The 19613-nt window shown below is 37.1% G+C and overlaps 1 protein-coding gene across 1 annotated transcript in view; it reads right to left on the reverse strand.

Moving 5' to 3' along the window:
* PPP3R1 (protein phosphatase 3 regulatory subunit B, alpha) overlaps positions 1-19613 on the reverse strand; it is a 37498-nt gene that overhangs the window by 12251 nt on the left and 5634 nt on the right. The window contains exon 2 of the mRNA XM_068675652.1: positions 2047-2086. Coding sequence (XP_068531753.1) covers positions 2047-2086 — 40 coding nt within the window. The remainder of the gene's footprint in view (positions 1-2046; positions 2087-19613) is intronic.

The raw sequence follows: 19613 nt of genomic DNA on the forward strand, positions 1-19613 counted from the left end.
CAGTTTTTTGCTATGATATTTTTTTCTTGTGGATAATTTGACAATTTGGTTCAAATCAATTTTTTCCATATGAAACAGCAGTAGATTTTCAGTAATTTCTCAAACAGCATGGCCAAGAAAGTAACTTTTTTTTTTTTTTTTTTTTTTTTTTTTTTTTAAGAAATCCTGCAATGCCAATTTACCTACAGAAAAATAATAGTATTCTGTTAATGGTATACATACCCTGCATAATATCCTGAATTTCCTTTCCATTACTGCAAAGTTCAAAACAAAATTCTTGTAAAATCTGACACCAAGACAGCAGTGACTGCAGGGCCAGGTAGGGGGGTTATGACCCTGCCACCAGGAAAATAGCATAAATTTGTTACTGCTTTCAGTCACCCAGAAGTTTTCCAGTCAAAAATCCTTATCAAATGATCTTTAAGAACACTGTCCAGTCTGTACCTGTGGCCCTCAATCCCTAGATCTTTCACTTTACTCAGGCACGCAGAATCTTGAAGCACAGTGCAACCATTCCGGAGACCAGTCACAAACAAGAGGGACTTCTACAATAACTCCATCTTCCCCACTGTTTGTAGTCGCGTTGCCCAGACAAGCAGTGACACGCTCTCTACCGTGAGAAGGTCCATCAGAGCAGAAAGTTTTAATCATGCAAAACCTCAGATTTACATGATATCCTCAAAATACTGTTTAACCACAGAATATAACACAGAAATCATCTCCTCTGCAATAGAAGTGGGTAAACAAGCTCAGCAATGAACTTTTAGGTTAATAGTAGCCACAAATAAATACAGCTTGTCCCAGAATTAAAAGTTAATAGCAACTTACTGCTTACAACTCACACAGAGATATGGCTAATAAAAATCTTCAAAGGTCAACTTGTCCCTAAGGAAAATCTGACCAGTAGAGCAGTAGCATAAAAGCAGATACAAGATTCAGAAAAAGACTGATAATGTCTTCACTGCCTAGGAAGTTCTACCCACATACACTTACTTAAGATATAGATTGAGAGCATAACACCACTGTGCAGTGCTTTAGTGAAGTGGGTAAGCTGCTCCTGCAAGTCTTTGCTAGCTGATGACAAACTAATTAACATGGACATGCACTAGGCATTGCAGACTTGCAAGTTATTAACAAAAGCCTCATTTCTCTGAAAAAACACTTAGAAAAAGAAGCCTCTGCATCTACTTATTTCACATTACTGCTTGACTTATGATGAGAGCTGGAATTCAATGACTAGCATTGTGAAACTAGTCTAGAAGTTAATTCTTATTTTTAAACAAAAAAAATCTTCAAATTAGGAACCAATTAACCAAAGAATAGTAATTCTATTAAGAGTTCATACATACATGCACAGGCCTATGCATGATTTAGTGCTGAACTGAAATGGTCAAGGAAAAAAACAGTTAAAAATATGCTGAATGTACTTAATGCTTCCAGGACATTTCACAAGACAGCCCTTTCTTTGGGCAGCTTTAGGCAAGAAGTATTTCAGTATTTTTACAGGGTAGCCTAACCTCATGAGACAGAGCAATGAGTTTTATTGTCACATGGCCAAAAGCAAATAACACCAACTTAAGTGGCTTCTCACCTAAATGCCTGGCTGCAAGCATACACAGGAAGGGGAGAAAAAAAATCCTCTTACAGCTTCAACCTCTCTTTCTCCAAGGGTGCCAAGACAGCCTAGGCAATATACTTAGCTCCTGAGATAGCACATACTGCGCCACAAGCTGTTCCACAGCCCTGAGAAACTGGCATTGGGACCCAAGGAAAAGCCTGTCTGGTTGAACTACCAGTTAACACTTCATTGTATGGACACCTGAGTACGAAAAACTTATAAAGTCCATAGAAAAATAGGAAAAAAAAAATCAGTCCAACAGCAAAAGCCTACATTTTCCAAAGGCAATCTTTCACCTTTTAAATGTTGCGCTTACTGTATAAACTGCGTTAACTTTTCAAGCAGCAAATTCTGTAAATTCACATAAGAAGCTGTACACAAGTAATATTATCCTGTAACAATATAATGTAGTGGTCAAAAAAACTTACAGTGCGAGCACATTTCCAAAGGGTAGCTTGCCTCATTTCCCTGCAACACAAAAAAGAACAAAGCCGCAATTACTCCCAGGTTCACTTCGAGGAACTATTTTAAGTTTCAATACTGTAAATATCTTGGGTAATACAAGTTATCCATATTTATTTTTATAATGTATATATATATATATATATACACACACACACATACATATATACACACATACACACACACAGTAAACCAACAACACCAGCTTGTTATTTTATTTGGATAGTTCTATGTTACCGAAATATACAAAGCAATATAAAACCACTGATGTGTCCCTCTGATGAGAATTCCCATGAAAATATCAGCAGTCCTCATGATACAGAGTAGTACCTTCAACCCTGTATTGTAAAAACCAAAACTGAAGTCGCCAGTTACTTCCAAATTACACAAATGCCACTTTTCAAGCTAAGATAGGATTTAACTTCAAGACTTCACACACATGGAAGCTGCTTTACCATTTTATTTTAAGAACAAAAACATACATGTCCTTATGAATTGCCATGACAAACTTTACCCGATTAGCAGAAGAAAATCCCAGTGTATGTTCTCCCCGTCCCCAAAAGATTCACAAAGGAAAAGCAATGGGAACATGAGGTTTACATGTCCAGAAATTAACTTGACATTCAAATATTATTTTGTATCTTAATGTGTTCCTACATTGTAGCTGAATGGAAAGTTAAACACTAAGATTTAAAATCCTTGCTGTACTACAATATCCACAGCAACAAAAATTAAAACTTTATGGGGGTACAGTCACTTTGAACTTAAATCATACAGAAACATACAGAACTTAAGAGGAAACCACAACTACCATAACATGAATTCCAAAAGACAGTAGACGTATATGCTGGTAATTTTCCTCAAATGCCTTGGAGCCAGAGAAGATCGCAATGCACGCATACTTAATATTTATGTGGATTCGGTCAGCAAAGGAGTGACAATGTAGCCGAAGAGATTCACAACCAGACCTTCCCAAAAATTATTTGATTATTTGAGGGAGTGTTTTATAGAAGAAAACATATTTAAGACGAATATAGAACACATTCTATTCATAAGCAGTTCTCTTTTGGTGTGGAGTGTAAGGGATTCTACAGCTGAGCTCTGGCACAGAAAGAGTCCTTAAAATTATGCAAATTATACACAAATAAGAGATTACTTGACAGAAGAAAAGAAGAGAAGAACTACATTTAGCCTGGAAGCATGCAACTGCATTTCCTATTAAGGACGGAAAGAGGCAGAACAAACATCTCATGAATCTAAACATGTCTGAGAAGAGATGTGTTGGGTTGTGTGTGTTGTTTGCTTTTTTCTTTTTTTGCCTCCAGAACACACATTCACTACCCGTATGTCCCCATAACACACAAGTCTTCTTACTTCTTTAAAAAAGGTCATACACTTGCTTTATAAGTAGAGTAGCAGAAGAGAGCCTTAACATCTTCCCCAATGTCTACTTAAAGCAAGTCAACTGACAGGGAGGGAACAGTCAGGTCCCTAAACCTAAAAACCATGACAGATATTCTGCAAGAGAAACTTCTTTCACTGCAGCTGGGAATCGAAGAGAACGGTGCCACGTGGAAAATCTTGGATGGAACCCAACCAAAGTCTTAGAAAACCAGTGAAGACCAAAACAAGCAGTAAAAGCCTAGTGTATATATATGAATATAAAAAGGTACAGGATTTAAAATTGGGGAAAACAGAATTTTGAAACGAGAAGAAACAGGAACCAGGGGATCCAGCTAGGCTGCTCTTAAGACATGAGGCCATGAAGAGGCAAGAAAGACACCAGACTGGAAGGCTGCAAATTAAAGGAGAAAAGTTGAATTAAAACCAGTGCACTTGTGCACATACACATACAAATACACAATCAGAACTACATTAAAAGCCTATTCTGGGAACTTACATACTTGCTGAGATGTTGGGACAAACTAATTTCTAGTGCAGGCCACTGAAATCAATCTGGCTAAAACAGCATAAAATACTTCTGAAAACTGGGAAGGAAATGGGAGTAGTTTTCTTCAGTTAATTAAGTATAATGTTTATAAGCAGTCTTACTATACATCTAGATGCACATGCTAAGCCATAATCAAGTTATCTACATGAAGTAGCCTATGAATTGTTTGGAGAGTAGAGAAAAAAGTGATTCAACTTCAGTTTAGTTTTTCTGTGAAACAGTTAATGCTAACAAGAAATGTTAGGAATACTTACCTATCCAGGACTGAAACTTGGATCTCTACAAAAAAAATTAGAAAAATCTAATGAGCAGCAGTGCAAAGCATATATGACTATTCACTATTTGCTGTATTTGAATAGGGTATTTTAAAAAGTAGTTACCTGGTTTTGATATGCTGTGTTCACTTCCACAGGAGAATCCAAAAATCCACTAGATTTTCAAAAATGTTTTAATTCCCCTTTTTCATGAGAATAGAGGCTCAACCTACTCATGCCATGTCTGAGATTCCTGTTTACACACCTGTGAGCTAGACAAACACAAAGGTTTTCCAATGTACCAAAGACTTTTTCCTCATAGATGAGTTTAATGATTTGGTCTTGGGAGCTGGCATTTTTCATTGCATTTTGAAAAGCAGTAAAGAAATGTCCCTTATTTGCCTCCAGATGCAATCAGCATGTGTTCAGACAGCATGAAGTGAAACATAAGCCCTCAAACACAAGTGCTAAAATAGGTTGAATATTTTCTTGCTGTTGAATGACAGATAGGTGGTGGGTAAGATTAAGGCCTACAACAACATCCACCTTAATGACTTAAAACAAGCAGGCAAGTAAGCACAGCTACAGAACTTCATGAAACATCAAATGTGCCCTTTAAGAAAAGGAAAAAAAATGGGTGCACATTGTTATTTGTATGGTTTAAATGCAGGGTTAAGATTTAACACCAGGTAGTATTCTACAGAATGCTGGAAAATATTAGATTCCGCACGCTAACAGAAAAGTTGACAGTTATCACATTTTATAATTGTAAACCTTATTCAGCAAATCGACACTGCACTGACTTGATTTCTAAAATTTTAATATGATACTCATTTATAAAGTCAAAAGTTATTGTAAAATCTCCAAACAGAGGCTTGTCATTTATTCTCTGATGCAGCGATACTTGTAATGTGTAGCGTAAAAGGTTCTGACAAAACTCCAAGATTGCCAATTAAAAAAAACACATTATATTATTAGTACTTCCTGCCAGATATATATTTAGCATACCTCACATAAGCGAGTATCCTGTCATGTACACCATATTAGCACATTTAGAGATGAGTGACGCAGCCTCTAGAAGAAATGCAGCTCGTACAGCATCAACACTCCCCACCAGCTTTATTTGGCACCTACACCTAGTGTAAAACATGCTTTCCCTAGCTGCATCTGGGGATTACTTCCACACTGCTCGAGTTTAACTCTTTTCTCTTGAGTTACGCGATTAAAACAAGTGGCTGGAAAACAACTGATATTTTCTAATCCTTTTCCTTTTGAAACAGTCCTGAGACCTTCTTGAACACTCTTAAATCCCTGCAAGTTCTTTCCTCATTAACCACCAGCAAAATCATGACTCCTAAACAAAATAATTACCTATCAAGGAACAGTCCTAAGTCTAGTAACAAGAAAGCTGACCGAATTCTGAATGCTGCAGAAATATCAGTTCACTAAAGATGAATCAAAGCACACCGCAGAAGCAATTTCAGAAGTTCGTATGACATGTAGTTTGCTCATTTAAGAAAAAAGTGAGCTTTGCAGTTATATTCTGTACTAATCTCTCTTCTTTTGGCAGCTCTGCCTTTTTACTGATTAAGGATAACCCAATGGCCTTTAGTCTTTATTTCTCCCATATATTATCCATTAAAAAAATATACGTTTCTTGATTCCTTTCTTCAGCAATTATTTCAAATACTAATCATTCTCTCTTCTTGAGATCAGTTTTGTACATGCTCCTCCACGGCAGGCTAGTTAAGGTCACGTTTATGAAAGCTTCATCTTACTGAAAGACAAAAAGCTGTGGACAAATGAAAGCAAAACTGCACTAAATAATTTCAGTTATCAAATTACATAAAAAGCTGTTCTCCATCATTTACTACTAGTGAAGAGGAACAGAAATGCTAAGACAGCAGAGGCTTGTAGTCAGCATTTAAAGAACTACTCCTCCTTCACAAACAAGCAAAGCACTTCTCTGTCTTTTCTCCTTATTCTCCATACCACCTAAATTAACAATTAATGAAAATTACTATCTCTTACAGAGAATTCTTCCTCCTCCAAGCTCATCTTCCACATATTGCTGTTTTCATAGCTTTAATGATGAATTTTCAGCTTGGTGAAGAGTTTTTTTTTTGTTTGTTTTTTTAAATGACCATTATTTAACATGTTACCTGAGTTTTGGCTGTCATAGATTGGCACTGTATTCTCCATTAACAACCAACAAGCAAATTGGCAAGCTAATTTAAGACAAATGGTGTTTCTTTCCAAGACTGCAAAAACTTTTGCCTGAGAAGAACATGCCACACATCCACATCGGTTTAAATATTTATTAAAATAAGTTTCAGACGAAGCCCTAGAGGCTTCAAGACACATTAATATTCAAGTATCTGAATTCATGGTCAGAAAAACACGCAAGATCTCACCTTTTGTAATTTGTATATTTCATATGTGACTTATGAGAGCAATGAAAACCTACAAGGAGCCTACCACAGCACAGAGGAAAGACACGCCCAAAGTTTCTGTAGACACCCCAACAAATCAGCAAAGTATGGCTTAGAACAAGACAAGCAGGAATAAGGTACAACTGGAAAAAGCAGCAAGAACATCACCCACCCCACTCAAAAACCACAAAAATATACTTCTTGGTTAAATCCAATGGATGAGGGTTTGTGTTTTATTTTGTTTTTAAACAAGTTACTCAACATACAGAAGTCGTGTCTTAGCCTGAGTGGAGCCTGTAATACCAGAAAGACCAACAAGTCAAGAAAAAGATCTTACTGATCTTCTTTATGAGTTTGCTTGTGATAATGACATAGATAAGACTGCCAGCAAATTCAGCATTTGTGTTTGGTAATTAAGCCACCTTTTAAGCTTTTCATTGCAGCCATTAAGAGTAAAAAAAAAAAAAGTCTACTTAAAATTGGGTATCACAGCATAGTTACCGGAAAACAATGACTAAAATTAAGAGCTGATAATACGGCAGACTAACTACCAAAATGTAGACATTAACATTTAACATAGCTTGGTTGTTGCTACACAGTACTTGCTTCATATAAAAGCAACGTACTTGCTTTCCATAGAAGTCCTCCAGACAGAGCCCAAACACAAGCTCAGAATTAGCAGCTCTCCAGCACTTCTCCAAGAATATTGAACAAATAAATCTACCCCAAGGTCCTTTTAAAACAATAAGAATTTTGAGTTTGATGTTGTGATGAAAAAGAAGTTAAGACAAGAAATCAAATGTCTTAAAAATATACATGAAAGTTGGAGCAACTCAAGAGCAGTGAGCTTCACTGTTTACTCCAAACTCTCAACCTCATTCTTGAGATTCTGACCCACAGAAAGAGTTAAAGAAATGCATAAAAATGCCTGACACCTGCCCCAGTAAGTTCCCAAAATGAAGTATCACCTAGTGGTACTGCACTGGCAATCCTACGTTATTTTTCCAGGCCATCCACAAATCCTGTTACTCTTCTGAGGGGCAACTTATGGAACTAAAACACTACCCTCTACTCATGGAACTAAAACACTAGGACAGAAATTCAGGATGCATTACTTCCAAGCTGAACCCAACTCAGAACATGCCTCGTGGAACCTTCGCAAGAATTTCTATTTTCAGAGCCTCAGCTCTGCTTACGCCCCTCATTTTTGTGCTCAAAGCTGTAGAAGAATCCCTCCGCTATTTCATGGCCAGCGTCTTCTCCATCCAGAAGTCCAATATAGCACCTGGAAGTTGGCAACGATCTCATTTCTCTTCTGGCATTTGGACTGTCAGATCCCGCCTCCACATTACACTTTGGTGTGAGCATTTAGATTATCCACAGGCGCAACAGAAGGGATTAAGCAGCAAGGAAGTACAAGCAAGGAATTCTTACAGGGTATCCAGACAAGCAGGAAATTACAGAAAATAAACTTAAGGGAGGAAGAAAAAAAGGCAAGAAAGAAAATCACAAAAGCAGCAGTATTGGTACCCAGTAAGTAGCACAGACCCCCAATGTGACAGTAAAGCACTCTGGCATTCATCTGATACTTAAGAGTTGTACTTTCCTGCTCTCCTCCGGGTAAAATTCCAAATTTTAAAAATTTAATGATTATTAACAAAAGCTGGAGTTACCATCAATATTGAATTCATAGAATGGTATCAGTCATGGAAGAAACAGAACGTAGTCTTTACCAAAAAGATTTTGCAAGATTTTGTTAGCAAATATATATATTTTTTTAAACAGACTAGCATCCACCATTTGTTTCTTATTCTTTAGTAAACCAGAAATAAAAGTCTACAGAACTTACATCTACAGAAATGAACTATGAAGTTACATATTGACCAAAAGTCTCTGTACCGAGCAGTTCCTATGAAAAGTCATAAAAGGAAAAGTCTCCTAGGGATACAGAGATAAGGAATGGATTTAAAACCAATCAAGTTTTAGGATGCTCCCTAAGTGTTAAAAAAACAAAAACCAGACTTCAGTCATTTGCTTTTAAGTTCCTCCAACAAGTGCTTTTGGGATGCATTTGCTTTCCCAACTATGACTGCTGCCTATTAGGAAAATAGCATGAGAAATAGAAGTTACAGAAAGGCTATTTGTTCTAGTACAAAAGTTTATTTTATTTAGGAATTTCTCTAATGATTCCCATCTCTTTGACTCAGCTACAACCCAAGTTCTTGAAGCTTCTCATGTTGAGGACACTAAACCAAATGCATCCCACAATAAAGAAAAACAGAAACTGAAAACTGCTGTCACATAATGCTCACATCTTCATGCAGAAAAGTATGTATTTTTCAACTCTAAATTTGCCAAGGTACCGCTAATGTGCTCTCCTCTACTTTTTACTCAAACAGAAATATTCTCCAAATATTGATTCTACAGTAGTTGAAGAAACTGTTACGTATATTTTTAAGGGCTGAGATAAGAACTGAATTGTTAAATGCCTTAGACAGTAACATCTTCTCTCCCTCACACACACCCTGAATCTAAAAGAGAAAAAACAGGCATTTCATCTGGGATTAAAAAAAAAAAAAAAAAGATTATTCTCTTGCATTTGCTACAGACTCCACTCTGAGACCACAGCATCAACTGTGACCTCTCAAATACCCACTGACAACCATAACCATCATTCCTTGTAGCTGCGGTATTACTTCACTCAACACTTTCAGTTTAGCTGCTTGAATTCTGATAAACCTCTGAACTTCCTGCTCTCAGTTTTTAATCATCTTAATACAACCGAAACAATTACAAAGTTCCAAGAGCCAGGTCTCACAGCTGTTGCTAACTCAGCATCTCCTCTGAGCACTGACCAACAGCAAACATCAAGAAAAACCTTTGGAGCATTTTGCAGTCAAAAACGGGCACTGCTAGGAAAAAATGCAGCTTGTTTTGAGTTACCTTTGGAAGATTTCAGGTTTAAAATGTGTTATCTACAAAAAAGCCAGAATTCATTAATCCTGCCTCTAAAGAAAACACTCTGACCTTCAGTACCAAAGGAATTCAAAAAAGATTAATACCTAATTCTTGAACATGGCATTTAAATTGCAGGCATCAGAGATAATGAACCAAGGCAAAGGGGATTGCTGGATTTGGGATTACTGTAGGGATCAAGTCAGGTTAAAGCTGTTACAGTATTCTGTCGTTGTTCTTTGCACGAATGCAAAAAGAGGTGTTACACTTCACTTGGACGCATTTAAAAAATTAATATTATGAAAAACTTATTTTTGACACCTTTTTTAATTTGATTTGTTCACGATGAAAACAGGTGATGATTCTTTAGAAGACTGTCCTCTTGCTTGTATATCAGGTTCCTCCACACACACCCCCCTCACTCCAAGGTGCAGCAGGCCAGGAAGATGGCTCAGGTCTCAGGGTAAGGCCGCAGTTCACTCCTCAGCCACCACCAGCCATGGCTGTGCTCAGGCTCTGCCAGTCATTTCAAGGGAAGCCACTTGTCCTCTGGCTGGCAGTTGGCCAGTCACTTCTGCTATGCTTTAAATCCTACACTGCCCAGGGGTCTCCTCCAAAATGAGATATTAATGGCTTAAGGCCATCACAGGCAAGTAGCTATTCTAGGATACCACAGGGAAGCCCTAGACCAATGAAGCAAGAAGTGAACCCGATATTCGAGAGAGCTGCTGCTGCCAAAACCTCGACCAGACAGGAAAACTGAAAGAATCAAGAGCAGAGCTGAAGTTCAACCTTTAACTTTAACATGCCCTCTTGCTTTATTACTGTCAAAGGGAAGATAGAAAAACAAAGCATATATGTATTAAAATTTAAAACAAGTAGTTTTTTTTCCTCTTTGAATTTGAAGTGTTCAGTACCAAAAAAGCAATCAAAAATCTGTGCAGTTACAGCAGGCACTATGATTTATATTCATATAAACATCACAGCTTTTAAAATCTAAATATAATTACAACTGCACAGCTTTCAGAAAAAGATCTAAGCTTTCATGATCTTAAAAGGTAAAATAATCATATCTACACATGCACACACAACACTCATCTGCAGATAATCTAAAGGTGCCTCCAAGAAAAAAACCTGTCACCTAAGACATACCAATTTATAAGGACTCAGCAGAAATGCCAGTGAACAGTTCACAAAACCACTGAAGCAGAAAGCACGATCAGTAACAGAACAGTTCTACTGCAAAGTCCTTTTCCTAAGCCTGCAGGTGAAAATGATCCATCAGGTCTGAGGGTACAATCAGCATCAGTAACACCAGTTATTGTGTCTACCCCTGCATGTATTCTTATGCAGGTTTACATAGACATAAAAACCTAAAAAGGTAACTGGGTTGCTTTAAACTTAATATAACTCAACTGTTGTATCTTTGACATGTTTAAGTCTTCTGGTCTACATGAAGAACTTCCCTGTAAGCATTTACAAGAAGTCTAGCAGGGAGATGATTAACAGCACTGGAGACAAACATACTGCTGTTTTTAAAACAAGGTATGGTACAATCCTGCCTCTACCTTACATTAAGAAAAGAAACAAATAATCCTCGTTATTTGAAGATGAAAACCTGATATGCATGAGTAATCAAACTCCCGTACAGAACAAGATCTGTCATTGCAGAAACCTACCTAAGTAGGACCTGTAAATGAATCTTAAGAGAAACATACCGACAGGAACATGAGTGGTAACTTTATGATCTATGAGACAATTTCACTTTTGGCAGTTTCCAGCTACTACTCTTCAGAGGCAACAACCCAGTCTGCTTTGCAATCACTGCAGAGTTATCATTTCTAAAGCTTGCATCAGTCTCAAAAAAAAAAATCTCAAAAGCCTGTAATTTTCAGTACATAAATAATGAATCCTCCAAAAGCCAAGGACAGGACATTTTCCCAGAAAGATGCTGAAGCAACTCAACCTTTTGTAGGGGAACAATAAGGTTCTGTCGTTGCTACATCAAAGTTCTGATGCAATTTAGAGTTCACATTAGGAAGTCTTTGGAGTAAGACAGGTTGGTCCTCCACAGCTACTGGATAAGGCATAAGAAGTTTATGAGATGCCAATTTAATTGCTCTGATTACATTAACATATTGGTTGCACCCATAAAACCTCTTACAAGGTTTACTGGGAACAGCAGAGACCTTCCAGGCACTCAAGTTCAAGCCCCAGATCCAGAAGAGCTTGGCATATTGTCCCTGGTTCTCCCCAGTTGACCACTATACAAGCCACTAGGAGGCTTGAAAACTCTTGGCAAACAGAGGCAATTGCTAGTGGCAAGCCAGATGTGCTCTCAAAAACAGTAATGATTTCTCACAAGTTACAACTTCTGTTTTCAAACCACAAAATAAATCAGATTTGCACTGTCCAAAAATTAAGTGGTTGTATTCCAAACTGATACTCTAGATGAGGATATACACCCACATTCCAAAGCCTGGCTCTAACTACTCTTTCAGACACATTCACCATAACATCTTGAGAGAGGGTCCAAAAAAGACAGCACCTCACTCTAGAAAATAGAAGAAATTATCAAAGTCGGAAAAAAAAAAACAACCTAGTGATAGATAACTGTGCTAACGATCCTTTCTATTTAGGAATGCTATCACAGAAACATAGGAAACAAACACACAATGCTCTTTACTGAAGTTTACTCAATGACCACAGCTAAAAAGACCACAGCAGCCTTCTTTAGGGACTTAAAAGATAAACACAAGGGAGTTGCCCCACCAACCCACCCTAAGACACTGCCCTTACACAAGGATACCTTGTGCTACATGCCAGGGAAAACAAAAGCAAGACCCCACTGCCGAACCAGAAAAGTTGTAATCCAAGTACAAAGCCTGGTAAAAGACACAGAGAAGCCTACAAGGAAACAGACGTATCAATGACACATTTGATCAATGACACGTTTGAAAACTACATAGATCTTTATGAATAACGAAGTTGTGCTGAAGAGTTTTATAGAGCATCTCAAGGAATGCATTTATTTATTTAAAGTTGGCAGAAGCTTGTAATTAACATCATGGGAGAAAGCAAAAAAACATGACTGAAGACCACAAGTGACTGAAGTATCACAGGATTTTCACAGTTAAGGGTGAAGAAATGACAGTAAAGCACCAAATATGTCAAAAAAAATCCCTTCCAAAGCAAGTACAACTTATACTTCATAGGATAATATATAACAAAAAAAAAAACACAAAGCATAGTACATTGATCTTGTCCTTAGGGAAATGAGTGGATATAAATTGGCCATTAATAGTGATTTATAATCTTCTTTGGTTTAAAGCTTTGCCTTATAAAAAGGAATGTTTTTCTCTTCATTGGTGATTACGAACACAGGAAAACCAAGAAACTGCAACCAGTAAATTGCATGCACTTGTGTGACAGAATAACAACTTCCGATTTGGAAAAAATAAGTAACCTGTACAGCAAAGGAAACAAGACTTGATTCAACATTAGGCCAAAGTATACAAGCATAACTGAAAAAATGGACAGACTAGGATAGAAGTCACAATTTCAGCTAGTAATAAAAAACATTGCACTTAAGCTATTATCTAGCATCTTACAGCCTGTCAAATGATGAAACAAAACTGGAGAGTCAAAACACGTGCTTTGCAGGTAAAATATTTAGTAGGTACTTAAAGCTCTGTCAGCTTCTCCCTTTCTCTGTAAGCATCTGGAAACAAAGGTTTTTGTACAAAGTAACCTCCCAGAAAAGCGACAATGTTCGAGACTTCCTCTCCAACACGAAGTCTTAAAAGAGTGGTCCAACAAAACTGAGAATTAATCACTGGCTGACCTACATAGAAAATAGGAACAGAAGAGTTACTTTTTATAAAGATATTAATTTGACCTAAAGCCATATTGAACTATAATTTGCTTTATAGAGATGCTCTCATGAGGCTGCTTTCAATTATGCCAATTTAATTCTCAGCACTTCCAGGTACTATAAAAACAAGAAAAAGCCAGGGAGCTTTAGCAAACAGCTCCTCAAGAACAATCTGAGCAAAAACTCAGCCAAGTTAACTGGTATTTCAATGCCACCCTCCAAATTTACCAGAAATAGTAAAAAAAAAAAATAATAATAATAAAATAAAAAAATAAATAAAAAAACTTTCAAATGTTTATTGTCTATAGTACTTCCAACCAAACTCTTGTCACAGGATCAATGAGAGCTGTACAAGCAGGTTTTTTTATCCTCTGAATTGTTTTTAAACATGCTCTAGTATGTTGTGGAAATCACTGTTATTTGTTACTATGTTTGAAAATTGACATTTATTTTTGGAATAATTTTGAAAAAGCTATAGCTAAGCATTTTCAGTACCTGTAGAACCAAAAATTCTACCTCTTAAAAATATGACTTGTGACAATACAAATGCAAAAGAAAAAAACTGAGCAAAGTTAACAGTGGTCCAGTCTTCTGAAGTTTCTGAACTACCTTAGTTTGCTTGTACCAAAGTCAGATATTAACACAAAGCCATAACTCTAAGCATGCAGCAAGAAAACTGCTAATCATTAGATCACTTTCACTAATACTCAAAGCTACAAGCATTAGGAAGGAGTAATAATACTTCTCTTTGCAGAGGATTTTCCAAAAGCAGAAAGTGAGCTATAGCAGTCAGAGAACTCCCAGGAGAGAAAACAAATCTTCCTAACTTTGGCAAGAAAAGGCTACAGGCCTGCTTGTGACTAATCAGATATATCTGAGGTACGTACGAGACTAAGGCAAATATGAAAGATGAGAACCTAGCTGGAAATTAAGTGGAGCATGTTATCCTCTGACAGCAGACAAACATATAAATTAACTTATTTGTTCCCAAAACAAAGTTCTCTTGCCCTCAACACTTATCTGAACTGTGCAAGTGAAGACGGGAGACTGGTATCAGAAAATCAGCTATAAAGGCTTCGTTTTTTTTGTGTGGTTTAGACATAAGATATTATTGTACTGCTGCAAATTGTATTTGGAGAGCAAAAAAATAGCGAAGATATGTTCTATAACAAACAAAAATAACAGATTTTTCTACATCTTGCAATAGCACACTGCTTGTTATTAAAGGTTCTACTTTGTATTACTGTTTAATGTAACTCCCTATTCAAGTAAATAGGTTATAAATACTGAAAAACAACGTGACCAATGTATCTGTCTACCAACAGATCACTTCAAGTTTTTAGATTTCAAGAGTTTATTCAGTACTGTGTTGACTGCAAAAGTTAAGGCTATGGGACCGGTTGCACAGATACATTGAAATGGATCCGAGAGGGCCTAGAAGAAAAAGAAAGCTGATGCAACTCTACAGCATAGCACAGCCTAGTAACACTTTAAAAGAGACAAGTGTCCTTGAGCAGGGAGGTTTAAGTGCAAATTTGAGAGAATCATCAATTCACAAAGGCTATGCCACAAGAACTTCAAAGTTTCAGTAAAGTCACACAGGTCAATGCACAGTACTTAATCAATGGTAGCGAACAAGCACAGAAACAAGCTGCAGAAATAGATGCTGTCATCAGCCCTCCTTGTTTAAGCAGCTTACAAAGAGTTTGATACCACTTAGAGTGAAAAATGGAAGTCTGAGTTTGAAATGAGATGAGAGTCTTGTGGGTGGCCAGAAGGAGAGAGAGAAAATGGAAAGTGCATATCAAAAGAAGGTAAGAGAAAGTAGACAACTAATAGAACGTCCTTCACCATCTGTCACAAAAAGGGCTGAAGAACATTACAAAGAACTGAGTAAAGGACATGCATCTGAGAAGAGAAAAGAAACAGGATTTGATTCGTGAACTGACAAGAAAAGAAAACAAGGAGGCAAAGACACAGAATTGAGCAAGATGTGCAAACCAAAGGAGAGCCAGACTGTGCTGAAGAAGAACAGTTGCTCATATACAAAATCTGAAAAAGACTGTATTCCAGTATTCCTGTCTCTAATAGTTAAAACTCATCTTAATACTTAGCTCTTCCTTCCAAAAAGAAAATAACTTCATCAGAACTTACAGCTGTCAGATACTGAGACATTTTAACAAGCTCCGGTTTGGTTTATGACACTCACGGATGCATGAAGAATTAATTCAGTAAAGAATAAAGATGAGTCATGGTTTGAAAACAGGCCCTACCAAGACAGTGATCCAATACAGAGGAATCAAAACCAGTATAATTAAAATAACAAGAATTTAACAAAACATTAAATAGGTCTTCGGGCGCATTACCATCTCACCTTCTAAGGGAATCTGCAGAATTTCTAGTACTGCTGCTCCAGCAAATTAAGAATTTATTTTCTGAAAAATATGCACTGCGTATTTCCAAAGTCTTACAATTATGATTATTAGTCTTTCAGATCAAAGGAATGCAAACTGAAAAATAGTAAGACACAAGAACACCACACTACTTTCAATTAAGGTTTTCACAGCTAAGGAACATTTCAAAGTCTGACACAGTTTACTTTGTATGACCTGAATGATGGATGAAATATTGATTTTTTCGTATCATAATGGAGAGGTGATATCCATTCAATAGTTAGTTATGTGATATAATATTTGAGCACAATTAGAAGGAATATTTTAGGTTATGTTCCGCAGGGCAGTGACTGACTTGTTTCACATTTTTATACAAGGAAATGCAAATATTTACCATTCAGTAGCAAATACAGACATCTAGCACCTTTACTACAAGCTAATAAAATGAGGGTACTCAACAGATTGGATGAGAATTCAAACCCTGTTTCGGTAGTTTATAAACAATGATGGATATGTCAGATGTTTGAAGAATTATCCACAAGTCTAACTTACTTTTAGCTTGCATTTTTGTAAAGATTCATAGCACCTGGTAAAGAAAAGATTCCTTCAACCTCTCTGAAATCAAAACTCATTAATTGTAACTAGCAGTAAGATTAAAAACAGCCGTCCCAAAAAAGATTTGTAAACATTAAGTTGTAAACGCACATAAAAGCAAGCATGAAAGTACACACAAAGCAGCATTAAAAATTTACTGCTATTTATAGGGTCCACAGTCTCCCAAAATAAGCCAAGTAGACGCACCCCTGCAGAGCCCCAGTGACTTCCAGTAATAATTACCAGTTGCTCTGGAGGCTCACAATCAAGAATCTAGTCATCCTAGTCCAAAGCACAGCACAAATAATTGCATCCATCCCCCGAAGACTGACACAACTGTGCACGCATACACAATTTACCCACAGAACCACAAACTACTGTCTTTCTGCTGCTTCCCATCTTCTCTCTTCTAGGCTATGCTTTCTAAAGTTTACTGCTTGCAAGCCTTAATGGAGGCATGTGATAAAAACACTTCTAATTTTAAAATGAGTGTTTTCAGTGCTGTTTGAGAGATGTTGGGAAACATGGATTAATTGACTTTACAAAACAAACAACAGCACAGATGTTAAACAATACCCCTGAGAAAGAACCCAGAATAAAGCCACTGCTAAAAATCTCTCGCCCAGACCAACTCTTCCAAATTCTCCTGGTATCTTTAATATTAAGAGAACAATCCAGCGCTGCCACTATATACAACACTGACATTTTAAAAAACATCATCTGCTACATCCTGTCAATTTTAGTCCCTTTTACTCACATGACCTTTTGCTTCTCATCAGTAAAGGGAATCTGACCACCTTCAAGCTAACTCAGGCCTCTCAAAAGAAAGCTTTTCACATCTAAGCTCCAGCAACTCAGTTTTAACATGAGAACTGCATTCTAATGTTCATGACTACAGAAGATTTAACTTACTAAACTTTCAAGTTTTATAAATTACTTTTGTCATTAACTTGATTTTTCAATACACTGTATGAAATATAACAACATCCCGTGCAAATGCTTTAATCTGTTTCATTATTAGAAGAATCAAACTTCGTGTTCTGAGTAAAACACTTTGCCTTCCCAAGCAGGGAAAACTGCTGGCATTATAAACCCTAATCTATATAAGGAACAGATTTTTATCAGATACCCCTGTCTAATACAGTGATTCGAGTGCCAATGTAATCAACTGAAGTCAATTATAGAAATCAAGTCTATTTAATTCACATGGCTTTTTTCTTTTTGCTGTTTAAAATTTAACAGGCTACATATAATCAAGCTTTGATCTGTGAAATCCGCAAAGTGTCCTTCCAGCGTTACCAACAAAACTGACCCATTACTGCTCAGACACCAAGGTGTTAAGCTTGTTAGGCAGTGACCCAATACAGAATTAAAGTTCCCCAAGGGAACATCATTACACACTGAAAGTTTCATTACAACACTGAAAAAGCTGTTCAGTCATCATGCCTACCAAGTATGAGGAGTTATTCTTTGTAAATTCAAGGGTCTGAAGTTGTATCATGGAGTTTGTTTCAACCCCAGGGAATTTGTTTCCAAAATGTTCCTTTTGAAGTTCTCTCTGCTAACCACAGTATCATTGAACTGAGGGACTTCAGGTGACTTGTGTCAGCTTCAGTGATGCTATTCAAAACCTATGCAGTCAGCAGTGGAACAACAGTTGTTCTGACTTTTACCACCTATTATGAAAACAGAACACCTGATAAATGCAGAGAAGCTGTTCACAAGATGACATATGAAAAGACATAAGAAGACAGAAAAGGTACGAATACTGTAGCAGAGGTTTTCTTTCCCAAGGTTTCCAGCTACTTAAAATACACAGTAAGAAGCCTCTGTATTTGTCATAGACATATTGAAGGAAGAAAGGATCATCTTTAAAAGCTGGGGAACTACGATCATATTCTTGTGCACATCACAGCTGAATTCCACTTTTCCAGTAGCCTAATTTCTTTCCAGAAACACATTATCCCTGGTTTTCATTTCTGGGCTTTCTATCTGTTTTCCTATCCCATCCCACCCCTTCACCCCTTCCATCCCCATGCTCCCCCAAACTCTCCCTGAAGTTCTTCAGCTAAAACTGTGGGAAGCCATTTGTTAATTCCTACTTTAACTAACTTCGGCAATGATATAAAGTGCTCGTGAACTTCAAGCTGACTACATAAGCTTTTCAAAATAGACACAATATCAGCTTACTGGGGGAGTTCCGGTTCTTTGCCTTAACAGTTTGCTTAAAAACGTCCATCAACACAGACTTCACAAATATTCACCTGAGTATTAGCTGCCATAACCTGTTTACAGCTTGGAAGCCAAGATTTTCATTGGCACTTCCTGAGCAATGCTGTTCTTTAATCCAAAGCATCTAAATGACTTCTGAGACTTCTTAACATAGGTAAGAATTGCTATTTCTATAACTGGGGGCTGTTCACTACTCATGGAATAGAGTATCAATAGCAGGCTCAACCAGTTGTGAAATCACAAGCAAGCCAGATACAGTCTCCAGCCTCTTTGCAGCACCTATGTAGTTTTCTCAAGCAGTTATAATAAAAAATGTGCTTGTGGCTCTGCTAGGTACAATCTAAAAGCAACACAAAACATTTTTATGGCCTTCCTGTATGTGCAAGAGGCCTAATAAAGTTTGGCACCAAACTAAAATTTTCTAGTTATGCATTTTGAAAGCTATTTTAAATGTCACCAATATTTTTCCCAATTTGTTTAAAAGAACTTTCACCCCCAAAGTGACTTCACTTGAAAGATGTGGGTTTTATTCTTAAAAAGACCCGAACACCCCCTCCACCTCCCACACTAAACACTGCACAGACTTTCGCCATTCAACTTGTATATAACAGCTGAACAGGAAGACAAGCCACAGTTTAACTCTGGTTAAACTTATCTTGATATTCAGAATTACTAAGGAAATAAGGTTTCTCATGGTGACCAAAAGAATCTAGTTACATTGTATGTCAGAGCAGTATATAATGCTTCTAGCCCTGTACTTAAATCACTATGAAATCGTGAATGTCAAGTCATTTAAGCTCACTGAGAATTAATCTAGGGAAACATCAGTGAAAATGTCCCCAGAATAC

Source organism: Anas acuta, chromosome 3 (assembly GCF_963932015.1).
Source record: "Anas acuta chromosome 3, bAnaAcu1.1, whole genome shotgun sequence".
NCBI classification, from domain to species: domain Eukaryota; kingdom Metazoa; phylum Chordata; class Aves; order Anseriformes; family Anatidae; genus Anas; species Anas acuta.